The 19,057-nt window shown below is 39.4% G+C and overlaps 1 protein-coding gene across 4 annotated transcripts in view; it reads right to left on the bottom strand.

The window, feature by feature from the left end:
• The window catches only part of PIP4K2A (phosphatidylinositol-5-phosphate 4-kinase type 2 alpha), a 197,107-nt gene that overhangs the window by 29,063 nt on the left and 148,987 nt on the right, over positions 1-19,057 (bottom strand). For all 4 annotated transcript variants that reach the window (XM_064284915.1, XM_064284917.1, XM_064284916.1 and 1 more), the window contains exons 5-6: positions 15,636-15,782; positions 9,944-9,982 (exon numbers count right to left, since the gene is read on the bottom strand). In XM_064284915.1, coding sequence (XP_064140985.1) covers positions 9,944-9,982; positions 15,636-15,782 — 186 coding nt within the window. The remainder of the gene's footprint in view (positions 1-9,943; positions 9,983-15,635; positions 15,783-19,057) is intronic.

Consider the following 19,057-nt stretch of genomic DNA (forward strand, 5'->3'; position numbering starts at 1 on the left):
TGGTATCCCTTTGATGAGCCGTTACTGTGACACACTGGGTGGAATGCGAACATAGAAAATATGTACTAATTATTGTCTTATGTTAGGGGCTGCTTATGTTTCCGATTTACTTGTTTTTCCAAGCTCGCTCAAACAAAAATAAACTTACAATAAAGAATACATCTTCCTTCATGAGGCTTGCCAAAACACTTTCACAAAAATCAGAATCTGTGGGGCTGAAAGTATACTCCAGAAGTATTTCTATAAGGGAGAGAATTTTAGCTAATTCTTACACTGACACCAGGATAAAGATAATTCGATTGAATAACTCCACATATGTGGTATCAATTTGGGGTGATAAGAGATGCCAGAGATTTATAATAAAGTCAATTCTGCTTCTCAAAACATCCAAGTCACAAATTTGATACATGAAACGGCAAATTAGTGAAAATGTATAAAGTTTATACAGAAGTGGCAAAAGTAACAGGTGGTTTCTCACAAAAAGTTCACACAAGGACCTTCTTTAACAACATAAGTAGACTGTCCATACAATTTCATGGTGTGGAAATGATCCAATAGGTCATTAATAACTTCTAATTCTCACAAAGACAACGATGCAAACGTATACCCCTATGGCCAGCACGAGGATCTGAAAGTTTCCGTTTTTATTTTGAACCTGTATGTCTATGTGTAAATGTGGAAAGAGAATATACCTCAACATACTTGTGAAACAATGTTGCAATTAAGAAGCACAAAACAGGATAAGATCTATTGTAATTTAGAATTGTTAAGCCTGGTGAGACCCAGCTGCTTGTTATTTATTTTTTTCTAGACTTCTCAAGCTACTATTAAAAAAGTGAAATTTATTCCTTTTCTAATATTGTCCCACTTTTATGAAATTCCCTCTAAGTGGTGATGTCAAAGTTTTGTAGGCTGCTCTGTGACAGTTCAGCTGTGTGCCAGACCTACAAAAGGGGTTTGTTAATATCTGATCTAAAGATCCTGTTGTTTGGATATATACCATCAGATATCTAAGAAATGTCAAAGTTGGAAAACTCAAGAAGTTTGCTAAATCCTGCGGGTTCTGGATTAAGATCAACCTAGTGAAGAGTATTATTTTAACGATTATATATCTGCAGTAGCTTGACTTAAATTCTGGGAAAAAAAAAATTCAGGCACATACGAAATTTTAGAAATTTTCTTTCCACACCAACTCTTTCTGGAACCAACTAAGAGTTGTTAATGTTAAAAAAAAAACTCCCACACCTAATAGCACTGTTCAATGTGTGCTTAGCAGTCCTGGTGGCACAATGGTGAAACGCTCGGCGGCTGCAAACTGAAAGGTCAGTAGTTTGAACCCACCAGCCACTCCTTAGGAGAAAGATGTGGCGGTCTATTTCTGTAAAGATTACAGGCTAGGAAACCCAATGGGACAGTTCTACTCTGTCCTATAGGATCGCTATGTGTCAGAGTTGACTCGATGGCAGTGGGTTTGGTTTTTTTTTTCATGTGTGCTTGTGATCCTCCGAGTTGAGTTCATTCCAGTGAATTGAAAATTAATCTAAGGCACCTGAGAGTTTATACACCACTGTAAGCTAGACGGGTTTGAGGGCTGTAATGTGAGTGAAAACTGGACAATGCTCACAAGAGTCACTGCATGGGATCTCCCTCTTTTACAGGTGTCATGTGAAATTTCAAATGAATTTAACCTTAAAAACTCTGAGAACACCGAGCTTTTGTTACCGGTGATGGAAAAATTTGGGAATGGATAATGGTGATGGGTGAACAATATAACATAGTAACCTCACTGAACTGTACATGTAAAGAATGTTGAAATGGCAAATATTTTGTTACATAAATATTTACCACAATTAAAAAACGAAACAAAAAAACCCCTCAACTTTCCATTATTTCCTCATGGTTTACATTCTAGAGCTCTTAACACTTGTTTAGTCATCTGCTGATATAGCAAAACTGAACAAAGGTAGAAACCTGTCAGAGAAGGAAAACACAAATATTTTTTTTACTAATAGAGACAGAAAAGTGGTGACTGCACTCTGTCAAAGGTGGAAAACTTTGCGACCCAGAAAAACAAGGCAGTGCCGTCGAGTTCTGGCTCTCACAGGTTTCACTGCGTAATGTGACGGCTCGGAACATTTTGTTATTAATAATTAATCATCTTAATCACGATAACAGAAGGGAAGTGAGGTCTACTGCAGAACGGAATCTCTGCAGGAGGGGTTTAGCAAAGCTTCATTTGAACTAGCAATTTTTACAAATACTAAACATAAGAACCAATGATACAAGCAAATCCTTTTATTTTACAGATGAGGACAAAGTCAAATGACTTATCCCCAAGCTGAAAACTTCCAGTAATGGCAGGGCAGGGGCTGGGGCTCAGATTCCCTAATTCTCTGTTTGCTGTCCTTCCCCAAAAGTCCCCTTTTATAGAACACCCCAAGGCTAAGAAAACCAAATAAAACCGGTTGCCGTGTCGAGTTGATTCTGGCTCATAAGCGTCCCAAACGGACAGAGTAGAACTGCCCCACTGGGTTTCCAAGGAGTGCCCGGTGAAGAGGCAGATGTTACTGGCGCTGCCTTTGAGGTCTGAGAAACAGACTCTGTTTCTTCCCTGATGGGAAACTCTCTCACATCTTGGGTGGTGGGATAAGGTATTTCTAACGCTGGCTGGCAAAGGGGAATGATTCACTTCCATTGTTGGAGAGAAGGAATTTCACAGAAGGTGAAAGCTATGCTGAATTTAGAGCCTACGGAACTTGACAATCTCCCTTTAACTAAGCATCCAATGACTTCGAAAAATGAGGCACTTTTTAACTGATTGCCAAAGATTCTCAGGAGGATGCACTGCTGTGCTTTTGTGCTTTAATGCCTGGGGCCTGTCGTTCTTGTTACCTTGCCTTTAGCTGCAGCCTGAAGAATCAGAGAGAGGTAGTAATTAATTATAATTTGTTACAATTTAAAGATCACAAAAGAAATGCTGAAAACTGGTTTAGGAGCGCATTTTTAGATGCATGGGTATTAATGATTAATTCTCCTGAACCTTCAGTCAGCAATAGGTAAAATGTCAGAGATGGTGACAGTCACTTAATTGCTAGTGCAATTCACAATGCATAAGAATCGACAAGGAGACTTTTTGTAGCCCATTATCAAAGTGTCAACAATGATTATTGCCAATATAGTTACACAAATGCCAACTGCAGAGCAGCTGTTTTCTTCTGAATGGGTTCCAGCCAGGGAGAAGGTTATATGTTAAAAAGAATCTCCTTATTGTGACCCTATGACTCCATTACACAGGCTTTACTGTACCTGATAAAACCAGACAGAAGATTTGAGAAGAACGGTGTAGGACGAGGAACAAAATGCATATTTGTGTAAATCCCCAGGACTCTGTCTCTCAAGAACATGGGCTTTTTAAAGAGTCAGGTCAAATCCCCCAGAAATCAAGTGAGTCCGGTTATGTTTTTCTTTTACTTCCCCCGATTCCCCGCTGAGAAGCTTGCTTGCTGGCAGCACGCTAAGACTGTCATTTGTAAAAAGCAGCCCGCTCAGCTATAATTACTAATTTGATGTCACACTGGAATTGCAGCGCAGCTGTGAAAGGATCGACCACCAGGGAGATATGCATTTCTCTGTCTCATTTAGAGCAGGCTGAACTGCTGGAGCCATGAATGGAGGATGCCCTTCCATGAAAAAGGAAAGAATTAAAGAATAAAACAAGTCACAGCAGCTGTCAGAATTTGACAACGGCTGGGGGGCGGGGGGAGGAGGAAGCAAGCGCTGCTCTGCTTTCTTTTTTTTTTTTAAATTCAAGACATCTGTACACGCATGTTCTGATACTTGTTGCCATGAAAGTGATTCCATTACTGTTGGAATATAACTTCTTTATTTTCTTCAGTTTCATCTTTATTATTATGCTAATGCAAATCATACTAATTATGTGTCAAGCTGAAATCTATGGGATGGGACTTGTCTGCTCCTATATCACTAAATATTTGAAATGACAGTCTCAAAACTTGTCATCTGCATGTTAAAAGTATGGGAAATTAAAAGTTATAAAGACTCAATTGCAAGAAAAACTAAGTAAGAATTCAGATTACTAATTAAGCCATGCCAGTGGAGATTCTCTATGAAAACAGTGCTTCGCACCGTGACAATCACTTTGTAGAGCACATGGCTACACTGTAATATAGATGCAGACACTATTCCTGCATATCATGGAATTTCATTCATAAAAGGCTAAAATATATACAGAATACTTTTTTTTTTTTAGCACCTCAGAAATATTTCTAACTGGGGTAACAGTAATTGTTTTGATGGGATTTATGGATTTATTTGTGAAGACAAAGAACAGCATGTTTTTTTGAAGAGTTAAAAATATTAACTCATCATGGAAAGAAAACCTGAGAATTGGCAGTAAAAGAAAAGCAAAGATTTTTTTTTAGAACTTAAAAACCCCAAAACGGTTTAGTTCCTTTAGTACATTTTATTTATTTTCTGTGTATTAAAAAGAGTACAGTAAACGTTACCTCAGATGTTTCTGGATCATAAACAAGCTGCCATACAGACAGACAGGATGATTCACTGCCAATGCGGGCACAAGCTCCTTCCTCAGTTACCACTACCCAATTCTTCCTTGAAGCAATAGTGTAGACAATTTTAATGTTTACAGAGTATTAAGATAGAGTGTCAAAGCCCGTATTAACAAAAATGACCAAACTCCTCAAATGGAGGAAAAGTTAATTGATTGTTTTGCCAACACTGTATAAAACCACTTTCACTCCTTTTTTTATTAAACCAAGTATTTCGAACGAACTGACTTAGCACCACATTTAACTCTAAAACAATATTTTGTCAATGTAGTGAATTTTTCTCACCCATTTTCATCATCCAGAGGATTAGTATGAATTTTTGATAATATATCCTTTAAAAAAAAAAAAGAGAGGGCGAACTCTGTTTAGAAGATAGTACTGCTCAGTGGTTAGAAATGTGAGCTGTGGAGTAAGGCTACCTGGGTTCGAACCCTGGCTCTGTCATTTCACAACTGTGGAACCATGGAGAAGTTATCGAACCGGTCTGTTAGGTAAGAATTCAACAAATATCAGTTATTATTATTACTTATCTTTATAATTAATGTTAAAAAAATAGATCCCAGATTAAGGTAACGTTTCACCTCTGCCATTAATTGTGTGGTACTGCATGGGGAGCTTAAGTTCTGGAGTCTCAAATTTGTCATATGTAAGGTGGGGAAGGTGGACTCTGATCTCTCAAGGTCTGTCCCATCTCTGACTTCACCAAGCCCACCTCCAGGGGAGATGTTTTGAGGAATGACTGCCACATAAAAACAGCTTAGGATAATCTTTGGAAAAGTGAGTTTGTATTAAACAAATTCTATATTCTCCCACCTTTTCACAGAAACCTACATGAATTAAAGGTTCTAAAAACTTTTTTGGTGAGGAAGACAATGGAACCGCGGTTGATGCCATGGATTTCTGGGATGTGTGGTCCTATAGGCATAGCAGTGGAAGTCAGGTAACTGAATGTTCTGCTTCTGATGAGATATTACAGCTCCAAGAAAGTCAAGTACTTGTGGCTTTCCTTCTACATGTATGTTTTAGGATTTAGGCTTTAGCAGCAACCATTGCCATTCGTTTTAACTATCTTTCCTGCCATTGGTTATTGTCAGGGCAGAACAAGCCCTTGTGGATTGAACCTGAAGAGACCAAAAAAAAAAAAAAAAAAAAATGCCTCTAGCAATAGTCTCAAGGGACTTGGGAATGAAGCAAAAACACAGCAACCGATGTACTGTAGTTGGTGTCATCATGTCCACAGTTCTTATTCAGGCTGGGCTGGCTTGTGGCTCTTTGAACAGTCCAAATATTTTCTCCTGGGAGAAAATCCGAATAGCACTAAACCTCTGCGTTCCCCATGGACTGAAACTTAAAATATCTGCTTTAGTCTTTGGCATCTGGAAGAAACATTTACTCATAGCAGTACGCGAGCCCATTTTTTCTGCTTCTTTTGACCAAAGCTGGCGCCTTCAGGGTGATTTACATGTAGGCTGAAAATGTAGAAATATACTTACTAACGCACAGTAAAAACAGAAACAATCAAAGAAGGCTCTACCATGTCCTTGTCTCTTCCTCACTTCTTAACCCACTGCAATCTGGCTTCTACTCCCACCAATTCCCACTGACAAGGCCACCAGTGATTTTCCTGTTGTTAAGTCCAATGGATAATTCTCAGTCCTCATCCTACCTGACCTTGGGGAAGCATCCGATATTGGCAAAGTTCTTTTCCTCTGGTTTCTGGGACAATATGAAAGTGCAAGTTTCAGGAGGACAGGGACTGTGTCTGTATTGTTCACTGAGGCACTTCTTATAATGTTTGGAAAATACTTGCCTGTAAGAGACGCTCAATAAATATTCAAATAAATGATCCAGGCTTTCCTGGTTTATCTCCTATCTCTTTGGCTGATCCTTCGAGGACTCACTTCCTTTAACATTAAATAATAATGTCCTTCTGGGCTGGCTCCAGACATGCTTCTCTTCCACTCTTCCTGGGTCACATCATCTACTTCCCTGAACACTCTTCCAAAAAAGGATTCCCAAGTCCTTCCACCTGGCAGAGATTCCCTCCACAGCTTCTCACAGCTATTGGACCTTTCTGTTTTGAGGCCGCACTGACACTTCAAATGCACCTGCTACTCCGTTCTCTCACTTAGCAAGTGGAACCAACACCTATGCAATAGTCCAAACCAGAAACTTGGGAGCCATTCTTTATCCACCTGCCTCCCCACCACAGCACACACACACTCACCATTCGCTTTCTACGTTCGATCTCTAAATGCTGTTATTCTTCCTAAACCTCTCTTTATCTACTTCCACCATCCCAGCTCAGGCCACTGTCCTTGCTGGATTACTTCTGTGGCCTCATCTCACCACTCCCTCCAGCTAAAGCACCACGTGCCCACCCCGGGGTCCTACACAAGCTGCCGTTCCTCACCTTTTCATCTGGATAACTTCTACTCTGCTTCTATCCCTAAGGTTTTCACTGGCCAATTTTTTCAGAACTTGATCTCCAAGTCCTTCCTTCCAGTCTGTTTTAGTCTGGAAGCTCTGCTGAAATCTGCCCACCATGGGTGACCCTGCTAGTATTTGAAATACCAGTGGCATAGCTTCCAGCACCACAGCAACACGCAAGCCCCCACAGTATGACAAACTGACAGGTGAGTGGTGGTCTTGCCTCGTCTCACTTACTTTGTTTTTTTTTTTAAGAATTTCTATTGTGCATTGGGTGAAAGTTTACAGAGCAAATTAGTTTGGTTTCATTCCCCACCATGTGTTAGCACTCTCCCCATTTCTGTCCTAAGGTCCCCGTTTCCTTTCATCCTGATTTTCTATTCCTTCCTGCCTCTCATCTTGGCTTTTGGGCAAATGTCGCCCTTTTGATCTCATATAATTAATTATTCTAAGGAGCACAATTCTCTCAGGTTTATTTTTATGGGCCTATCTATGGTTGGCTGAAAGATGGTTTTCAGGAATGGCTTCAGTTCCAGTTTAGAAGGTTGTCTTAGGGCCATAGTCTCGGGGGTTCATCTCATGTACTTGGGACATGTTATCAGAAGGGATCAGTCCCTGGAGAAGGACATCATGCTTGGTAAAGTAGAGGATCAGTGAAAAAGGGGAAGACCCTCAATGAGATGGATTGACACAGTATAGCGGAAATTGTGAGGATGGCGCAGGACCAGGCAGTGTTTTGTTCTGTTGTGTATGGGTTCGCTATGAGTTAGAACAAAACTCCTACTCATCCTGCGGGTCTCCAGGTACCACCTCTTCCTGGAAACCTTTTTCTGACACCATCAAATCTGAGTCGGGGGCCCTTACTTTGTGCTCCACAGTACCTCAAGCATCCCCTACCCAAGGACTCATCACATGATACCATTATTTCCTATTTACGTCTGTATTCTCTGCTAGCTGTGTCTTGTCCATTATTTTAGCTCCTGAGGCTAGGACAGTAACCAAAACGATATTCATCAACACTTTTGAAAGAATAAATAAATGTAGATTTTCAAACCCATACAGTTCAAACAGGAGTTGGGTGGCGGGGGACGGGGGCATGGGTAAAAATAGTTAAGTGATTACTAGCTAAAGGGTTGGTGGTTTGAATCCATCCACAGCCTCTTTGGAAGACAGTCTTGGCAATCTGGTTCCAAAAGGTCACAGCCTTGAAGAACAGGTAGAGTGGTTCTACTCTGCACACATGGAGCCGCCATTAATTGGAATCAACTGGACGGCAACCAACAACAGTTCAAATAAAAAATGAATGATATCATCCTTAAAGAACTTAATAATAATGAAAAAGAAAAACCTTTAGCCCAGTTTTCCACTGTCTTGGTCAAGAAAAGAGACTTCCCAAGGTGATGGATAGTTGTAACTGAGAACATTGAGGTGCTTTTCACATAAGCAAATATCAATTTTGGTCAGTTTAGGTTTACACGCAGAGAGCTACTTTCCAAATTCTTATTCAAAAATAGAATTTATCTGCTTGTATAATAAATTAAATGTGGCTCAAATATTACCCAATGCCCAGTGATTCAGGAAGAGATAAAAAGACACAGTCTCCCCATCCCTAATTCTTTAAGCAAAAAGTACTCAACAATAGGAATTCCTGGGTGGTACAAATGGTTAACGTGCTTGGCTACTAACCAAAAGGTTAGAGATTTGAGTCTACCCAGAGGTGCCATGGAAGAAGGGCCTCGTGACCTATTTCTGAAAAGCCAGCCACTGAAAACACTATGGAGCACGGTTCTATTCTGACACACGTGGGATTGTATCAGTCAGAATCAACCCGACAGTAAATGGTTTTTACTCAGTAATAATATCTTAATATTTTATATTTGGAAAGGAGTTTGGAGCTAATCCAAGCCAACAGCTTCATTTCACAGGTGAGAAAACTGAGGCCTAGAGAGGAAAATAAATTTATTCAAGGTTCTACCTGGCTAGTTAGTGGCAAAGTGGTGGTAGGACCCTGGTTCCTTGACCTCCAGGGGAGTGCGTGGGCTGTAAGTCAGGTTTTCTTTTTTTTATTGGTGAAAATATAGTCATACACCATTTCAACAGTTACTACATGTACAAATCAGCAACACCGATTATATTCTTCAAGTTGTGCAAATATTCTTGCCATCCTTCTCCAAATTGTTCTATCACCATTGAATTAAACTCACTGCCCCCTAAAAATTTCTCATCTAACCTTGCAAGTTGATGTTGTCAATTCGATCTCACGTAGATAATTCTTTAAAAGAGCACAATTCTCAAGGCAGACAAACTTTACTTATTAAGATAAATTATTTTTTTTTATTCAAAGAAGACTTCAGGGGATAGTTTTGGTTTAAGGTTTAAAGATTATCTCAGGGCAATAGTTTCAGGGGTACATCTAGTCCCTATGGCTCCAGAAGGTCTGGATTCCATTGAGAATTTGAAATTCTGTTCTGCATTCTCCCCACTTTTGATCAGGATTCTTGTATAGGATCTTTGATCAAAACGATCAGCAAGGGTAACCAGGTACCATCCAGTTCTTCTGGTCTCATGGCAAAGGAGGCAGTTGTTCATGGAGGTAACCAGCCAGTTTTGGTCATAAGTTCTCTGCACAGGGGCTGAGTTTTCAAGAGTATGTTGCATATTAGTTGTGAAATGTTGCTTCTTCTGACCACACTTACAACTAATAACCATTTCATTATTTAACAAAGCAGTATGGACACTAATCCGGGGAAGAGAAATGAAGGAGAACACTCCTCAACTCAATTGTGTGTGCCCCACGGGTGGCAGCAGAAGAGGAAACAGGAAGGATCACAATGGTGGGAGACAAACAAGAAAAGAACAGAAATGGGAGGTGCTGTTCCAGCACAACTCCCAGCAGTGTGGTGAGAACAGGTCGCAGTACTTACCTTTTCTTTGTCACTAGCTTCTCTGGCCACTGTCGAGCCCTGAAACACAGAGAAATAATAAAAAACATGTATGCATGATGCATTGAGTTTCCCATATTTAAAATATGATAATGCTCCTGGGTAGAACACAGATATCAATTAGCACCCACTTGGCTTTGGAGCCTCATCCGAGTGAGCTCCCCCCACTCTATGCCTGGTTTGTACTCCTCTTCCCCCTCCAGGTAGTGTCCCTGGTCCACTGTCCCCAAACCTTTCCCTATCACATTCACTGGTGCTGTTATTTCTCTGGTTCTTGTCCAGTTGCTGGGAATCGGAAAACCTGACGATCACTTGAACAGTGACTTACTAAACTTTGGACCCTGCTATGAATTGACTTGTGTCCCCCCAAAATATGTGCTGAATTCCTGGCCCTTGTACCTGTGGATGTGATCCTGTTCGGAAACAGGGGTTTTCTTCTGTTATGTTAATGAGGTCACACCACTGCAGGGTGGATCCTAAACCTAATTACTTCTGAGTTATAAAAAGACCGGGACAGACAAGGAGACACACAAAGGGGAAGACAGACAACACGTGAGGACGCATCTACAAGCAAAGAACACCAGTGATGCCAGCAGACACCAGAAACTAGGAGAGAGGCTCTGAAAAAGAATTGACATGGCTGAGACCCTGATTTGGACTTCTGGCTTCCAGAACTGTGAGAAAATAAATCTCTGTCCTTTAAAGCCACCTGCTTGTGTTACTTCTGTTGTGGCAGCACTGGGTAACTCTGATAGACCCAAACCACACTCTCTTCTTGCATCACTTGCCAGAAATGGCTGGTTTTATTATCTTCAAAGGCGTAGGGGCCATCAGCTGGTTGTAGTAACCACTAAATATTTATTTTCTCACATTATGTTCTTTCAGATGTGGGCATGTCCTGGCCTCTGATGGTCTCTTCTGTAAGATTTATCACTTTCTCCCTGCTTTAGAGTTACTGTAAGTAAGCCCTGTGGGCACTTTTTGTCCCCCTCCACTTTGGAGATGCCTTCAAAGATACATACTTTCTTACATCTATTTTGTGCCAGGCCCTGTGCTAGGCAGGGGTACAAAGTGAAATAAAACACAATTCCTGATACCTCAAGGAGTTTATACTCCCCTGCAGTGGTTTTCAAAACTATGCCTCAGAGCCCTGGGGTTGTCCAAGAGCACCTGTGTCTACCTTGGAAGCTGAGAGGGAGGCTTTCACTCCCACCCCTACTTTCTCTTCAAGCAGAGAAACTTTCCTTTCATTCGTTTGTAGAAGATTTTAATTCAAAAGGAAAGCTGGAAAACAAATGGTTCAGTGAATTTTTAAATATGTGAACACAACAATGAATATTGATTCTTTGTGCTCCTCACGGCGATGATACTAGGATGAATAATTACTGAATAGATGGTGGGAGAAGGATCACAGACCAGTTTACTGATCCCCTTCCCCTCCAGCACTGGATTCCCAACATCTGATGAGGTCAGGGACACTATCAGTTTATGTGACCAGGGCTGAGATAGACATTTACTGTCCTGGGATATTTGAATTACCCAATCATTAAAAGAAGTTACATATAACTGGAGAAAAGCTAAAGTCACTTCTAAGTTGGCCATTCTTAGAGAAATTACATTTTTACACAATTGCCATCCCTCATTCAAGCAGTTTAGGCTACTTAACAACCCTTGGCATTGATGAGAATGCGTACTGCTTGTAATATACTGATGGGGAAGCTCAGACTGAAGAGAGTCCTGAGACTGGGAAGGGGAGCCAAGCCCCGGCCTCCAGTCTCTCAAGTTACTTCTCAGTCTCCCTGTGCTTAGTGTTCCAGGGCCGGCAGGATTTCAAAGATCCTGCTGCCAGGCCCGAGGAAAGGCTCAAAGTTTCTTGGGAATGATTGGAGGGGGGAACACAAAACTGAGCCACCAAACGGATGATGTGAATAATTCACGAAGGAAAGCATGGGGGACCCATTCCACGGTCACAGCATGCAGCCCTTCGGCACACAGCTGAGCCCAGCAGCTATCACCTGTAATCATCTACTTTCTTTCCTTTAGGGATTCCTAAATATGGGCTGCAACATCTTTCTTTACACACTGATTTTTAATAAAAGATATCCCACCCTCTGCCCAAAATTAGGGACATTTGTAGTATGTGAGCACTCCCTGTGCTATTGGGCAGAGTAAGAAACTATTAATTCTACTTCATATCTTGGTTTGTGTTTTTCTTCTCCTATGATATAATCCACCCTGCTTTTGATTCTCAGTGAGGCTTCATTTCTATGCAAATGCAAATCAATAGCATGGGAAAAAAAAAAACTCACCCAAGTTTAAAAAAAAACCAGAAAAGTTATAAGCTAAGACCAAGAATTTGAGCCACAGAATGATGCCAAATGTACAAGTTCCATCACAACTGAAAATACTGGCAAGAACAGAAGGGTCACAGCAATAAATCTTTGTTGTCCAAGCTAAAAAGGGAGATGGCAACAACAGAAAGGCAAACAATCCAATTAGAAAATGGGCAAGGGACATGAACAGACACTTCACCAAAGAGGACACTCAAGCAGTCAACAAACACATGAAAAGAGGCTCGCAATCACTAGCCATTAAGCAAGATATAAATCAAAACTACAATGAGATATCATCTCACTCCTGCTAAAATGGCAATGATCAGAAAAATAGAAAACAACAAATGCTAGCAAGGATGTGGGGAGATTGGTACCCTTATCCACTGCTGATGGGATTGTTAAATGGTACAACCACTATGGGAAACTGCATGGTACTTCCTCAAAAAACTAGAAATAGAATTATGATCCAGCAATCCCACTTCTAGTTATATACCCTAGAGATCTAAAGAGGGAGATGAAATTATGTGGGCCAAGGCAAATTAAAACTGTAACATCGAATATACAAGTATAATTTATATCAAGCTACGTTTACTGGATGCCTACTTGCATAAAAAAAAAGGCACTATCTAATTCATTTCTAGGGGATAAAAAAGTTAGCAGAACACACTGTTTACCCTTAAGGCACTTATACACTAGTAGAGGGATGTGATAATCAAAATTCACCAAGTATTTCCCATACACTATGCATTATGCTGGATATGATACACGTACATCTCATTTAATCTTACAACCCAGCAAAGGTAGGCAAAATTACCCCTGCTTTACAGATGAAGGATCTGAGGGTCATAAAGGTTAAGGAACTTGCAGTATGTGCAGTTTTAGAGATCACTCTGGCCTCTTAATGGAAGAATCAGACCAGCACAAGCAGTACTATTATGCTCAATGGAGTACGCTAAGTAGCATCTCCAAAGGCTTCATGGAAGAGATGGTGTTGGAAAAAGAGTCCTGCAGGGTGGGGTGGCTGGGATTTCCACCAGAGGCAATACCTGGGGAGCAAAATGGCTTGAGCTAAGCCTTGGCAGGACAGAGCAAGGAAGTATTGCAGAAGTTAATCCAGCTTGTCTAGACTCCAGAGATTAGAGATAAGCCTAGACTACCTCACTTAGATCAGCATTTCTCAAAGTATAGTCCTCAGGCTCCAGTCAAAACTATTTTTATGGTAGCACTAAGGTATTATTTGTCTTTTTCACTCTCTTGGCATTTGCAGTGATACTGTAATAATACATATATATTAGTATCACTTAAGAATGTCCTTGATGAAACAATAACTCATTTCATTAAATCTCGACCCTGGGATGTACATCTTTTTAATATTTTGTGAGGGAAGTCTACATGAAGCACTTTTGTATACAAAGGAGCAATGGTTTCTCAAAGACAATTATTTTTGTGAGGGTCTGAGCTCTGAGCTGAAAGAACCACCCTTTTTTTTTTTTCCCACGGAACAACATTCTTACTTGAAAGAACTCCTGACAAACGTTGGTTATTCTGATGTGGGTATTTGGCAGATACTTGCTCAAAAATGAACAAAGTGACTGCCATCTCAAGGAAAACAAGTGACAATGTTTCATGTTAATTATAAAATCTGGCATTTGCAGTCATACTGCAATAACAATGGTGAAAATGAGAACTTTTTAAAACCTGGATCTGCCACTCTGAACTTGATAGTTTAAATACTTTTCTGACAAGACTGGTAGTGACATGAATGTGATTTTCTGACAATGTATAAAGAAATGCATCAATATTTGGAAGAACCTCATAAATCAGTGATCAGTACTCTCCAAATGACCAATGTATGATGTTATAAAATCACATACTCAAAGTCCAAGGCAGATCAACAGATTTTAATGCAAGAGAGCACAAACGTTTACTCACGTATTTCAGATTCCACATTGCAGCTAAGTTTTCAGAAATTACATTTGTTTCATTTTGGTGTAATATCAAATAAGTATATCTGAAAAGGTTATTAAAATACTCCATCTACCTTTCCAACTATGTACAAAATTTGCCTAAGGCCATATTTTTCATACACTTCAAATAATATATCACGACAGATTAACGGCAGTACATGATAAGACATTCCAATTGTTTTCTATTAAGTCAGGCATTTAAGAGATGTGCAGAAATGTAAAACAACGCTACTCACACAATTTTTTGTTTTGCAAAACAGTTATTTTTCATAAAAATATGTTAGTTTTTTAACATGTAATGATTTTATTATTATTTTAAATAAATTCAAATAGGCATTATAAATTTTCTCATTAATTTCTGATATTAAAAGTATTGATAGTCTACATAGCAAAAGCTTTTTGGGGTCCCATTTTAAGAGTGTGAAGGGGTCCTGAGACCAAATAGTTTGAGAACCACTGATGTAGATGAAGAGTTAGAAAACTTTTTCTGAAAAGGCTCCAAAGGTAACTATCTTAGGCTTCCTGGTCCATAACAGTCTCTGTGGCAACCAATGCTATTACAACACAAAAGTAGCCACAGACAACACAGAAACAATGGGCATGGCTGTATTTCAATAAAACTTTATTTAAAAAATGGACCACAAGTTGGATTTGGCATGCAGGTAGCAATAGTTTGCCAACCCCTGACTTGTACATTCTCCCTTAAGTTTATATTTGACCCAGCAGCTGGTGATCCTAGAAGTCAGATCATAGCACTCCACTCTCACAATCTTCATTGGTCCCCTTGTTACTTAAAATCTCCGAAATGAGCTTCAGGCCCTTTGTACTTGTTCTCTCTGCCATAAGTCCTCTTTTCTAAGTTCATTCCCTTACCTCCTTCATGTCTGCTCCAATGTCATCTTCTCAGTGAAATCTTTCCTGACACACTATTTAAAACTGTATCCCTCCTCCCATCCTTTCTCTTTATTTCTATCCATAGCACTTATCACTTCCTAATATACTACATGATTTTCTTATTAATTTTATTTATTGTTGTCTCTACCCACCAGAAAGAATGTCAGCTGCTTAAGGCAGGTTTGGTCTAGTTTGTTCATCGCACTATTCCTGTCACCTAGAACAGTGCTTGGTATGTAGCTGGTGTTCAATAAATATTTGTTGAATTAAATCAGACATGATTTCTATTATGGACAAGTGTCTTCTGGTAAAGCCAACAAGCAATGCTTGTTTAACATGAAGTGGCACACTGCTAATTTCCCGGTGGCTTTAAGCTTTGAGAGCTTCCTAAGCATTTAACATGATTAATCACAGTATTTATAATAATGTGAATGGGTAAGCTTGAGTTATTTAACAAAAATTAATAAAATCAAATCTCACCTTTAAATCGTATTTCCTATATACAGATAAACGGTGGCTGAACACATTTCTTGTAACAATCACATATATTTCAACTCCATCGACATTTAGCCGGTACATGCCCAAGAACTGGGGAAGAAGAGTGATCCCATGACATTCCACTATATACTGCAATAAGAGGGGAAGAAAAAGGGGGAAAAAATTATCCAATCAAATGATGCTCACTTAGAGGTAAAATACAACTCTTCAGCTTGTGATGCTTATATAAAGGAAAACCTCCAACTTTAAAAAAGGTCCTATTTGTTGCTGCTTATAGATTGGATCTGTGTTCACTATGTATCCACAAACCAAACAAAACCAAACCCGTTGCTGTTGAGTTGATTCTCATTCATAGTGACCCACAGTACAGAGCAGAACTGCCCCATAGGGTTTCCAAGGAGAGGCTGGTGGATTTGAGCTGCCAACCTTTTGGTTAGCAGTTGCAGCTCTTAACCACTACATCACCAGGGTTTAGAAAATGCAACTTTATCTCCAAAGAGATACGTTTTCTAATCTTCCAAAGTAATTTGTAGAGTCAAAACTTGGTTACAGAAGATAATAGGAGATTGTAAGGCAAGAGGACAACAATTGGTCCTTTCTATAATCCTTTCAGAGTAGAATTATTCTCTACCTAAGGCTTCCATCTTTCACCCCAGAAGCCTTGATGATGATTTTACGAGGTCGAGGGAGAGCCTCTTGGCCCCTGAGATCAGCTTATTTAACAGTGTTGAGGTTGAGATTAACGGGACCTTGTGGAGGGAGCACAGTGTTAGAAGCTAGGGTGGTTGGGCTCTGGTCCTGGTTTTTCTGTTTCTCATTGATTAGTTAAGCTGAGACTTTACTTTCTAGAGCTAACCTGTTCTGGAGAGCAGAGGCATGAAGCCTTGGCCCTTTGCTACCACAGGGCACTAACGCTTCCTCTACAGACAGATGGGGCCTCTCTGGTGTCATGGTGGATTTCATCAAGTTCATTGGCCAAGCACCAGGGATGACGCCATTTCAAATTAGAGTTGCAAAAACACAACATGAGTTTAGAAGTCTTTAATGATCATACTCTAAAAGTCCACAAGATGGAGATGCTTCTCCTTGAAAATAGATCTTTGTAATACTGGACTCCCACTGTACTTTCCAAAGAAGAAAGTTACATTCTCCTTTCTTGAGATGAGGGCAAAGAAGATTTCAAAAAGCTCTTTTACAGCCATGACATAATGATGTGTGAAATCTCTAGGATAATGAATAGTATGAATCATATGATCACAGTATGTAAAACTACACACACTGTGCATTTTATAAAAAAACACCTGGAGGAATGTTCCTTCACCAAATGGTCATGGTGGAATTCTGGGTAATTTTTCTTTCTTCCTTCTCTCCTTCCCCCCTCCCCACCCCAATACTGCTTGCATTTTTCTTTCTTACAATGAGTATTTCATTAAAAAAAAAAAATTAAGATACCCTTTCAAACTTTTATGGGAAACACTGTTAACAATCAACTCTGGTAATACTTAACCATCTTAAAGAGCTAAAATGCCTTTAGTTTTTATCATTAAAAAAAAAAAAAGATAAACAGCATCAGTGTATGAGTTTGATTTTTGTTTGCCAAGGTTTTGGCAAATTTTGAAGATGCTTCTTCCCTTTTTTCCTTACTGACAATAATACTTAATTCAGCTACATAATTTTAATTTGGCATATTTTCTGAAATAAAGTTTTACCTCAACTTGTTCTTAATTTGAAATCAGATGGAGTATTTCATACTTATCTCCTCTCAAAAAATAATAAATTGAGTTTTGCTATCGTAAAACGGTGGTAAATAGCCATTGGTTGAATAGAAAGTTTCTCACATGTGATCTACAGAAATAAAAAGGATTTTCGCCCCCTTCCTCTGTGAGAGATAAGTTCAGTGCATCTTAAAACATGAAGCCTGAGACAGTCTACATTGTGTAAGCAGAGCAGAAAGAACGTAGGTTTGGGAGCCAGAAAGATGCGCACATGAATTCTGGCACCTCCATTTACTGTCTGTGAGATCTTGGAAAAGTTACCTAATTACTTTGCATTTTTCTTTCATATTTTAGAAAATGAGCACCACAATTCCTACCTTGAAGGCTGTTGTGAGGATTACAGGTAACAGTATGTCAAAATACTTTACACAATACCTGGTTACTGTACTATATTCCTCTTACTACTGATGATAATGATAATAATAATAATTTTTATTCAAAACTCTGTTAATAAATTTTAATGTTAAACCTGTCTGGTTTGTGCTCCAAAACAAGTTACAAACACTGGGATCTTCTCTGAGCCAGACTTTGTGGTAGGTGCTTTCGAGGAACACAGGACATGACCCCTGCCCTGGGAGCACACACCAAAATTTTATTTAGGTTACTCAACCCCTCCTTTGTGCTGTTCTACTCAGATTATTTCTATTACGGCTTATCTTTAAAAAGTCCTGCCAGTAGAAAATATTTCTTTGATCAAACTCTCTATGCTAACTGCCTCCATGAAGAACTGCCTCCTTTGCCATGAGCCCAGAAGAACTGGATGGTGCCTGGCTACCATTATGGAACACTCTGATCGAAGATTCTATAGTAGCATCCTGATCGAAAGGGGGAAAATACAGAACAGAACATCAAATTTTGATGCAACCCAGACTATTGAACTATTGAGGCTGGATGAACCCCTGAAAACTACTGCCCTGAGAAAAATCTTTAAACCTTAAATCAAAAGTATCCCCTGAAGTCTTCTTAAAACCAAACAATAGTTTAGCTTAACTAGTAAAAGAATGTCTGCCTTGAGTACTGTTCTTTTAAGAACTATCCATATGGGATGAAACTGACAACAACTCCAAAGATTAGACAGGAAACTTAGGGGCAGTTTATGTTAACAGGGAAGGAACAATCAGGAAAAGGAGGTGAGAATGGTCGCACAACTTGAAGAATGTAATCAATGTCACTGAATTGTACATTTAGAAATTGTTGAATGGGTGTATTTCTGCTGTGTATATTCTCAATGACAAAAATAAATTTTATATATATATGTATAAACTCTATGCAGAGCCACAGAGTGCCATGCCATATAGCAAATGCTAGCCATTATTATACAGGAAACCATTTACAAGTCTTTTTACAGGGACAAACAACCATACTGATTACATTTTACAATGCTCCTGTCTTTAAGATTATATAAGTTAATACACATAAAAAAAGGTCAACTTTGATCTACTTCATCTGCACATTTATACATGTGCTGGTTCACCTATGGGGCTCTTTGATAACCACCTTGAAAACTACAGAAAAGGCAGATTTAATAAATTCAATGAAAAAACTACAAAATATGTAAATATGCATGAAAGCGTAACCCATATTAGAGCATAACATGTTAGATTTCAGTATGGCTAAGTAGCAGTTGGT

Source organism: Loxodonta africana, chromosome 4 (genome assembly GCF_030014295.1).
Source record: "Loxodonta africana isolate mLoxAfr1 chromosome 4, mLoxAfr1.hap2, whole genome shotgun sequence".
Classification (NCBI taxonomy): domain Eukaryota; kingdom Metazoa; phylum Chordata; class Mammalia; order Proboscidea; family Elephantidae; genus Loxodonta; species Loxodonta africana.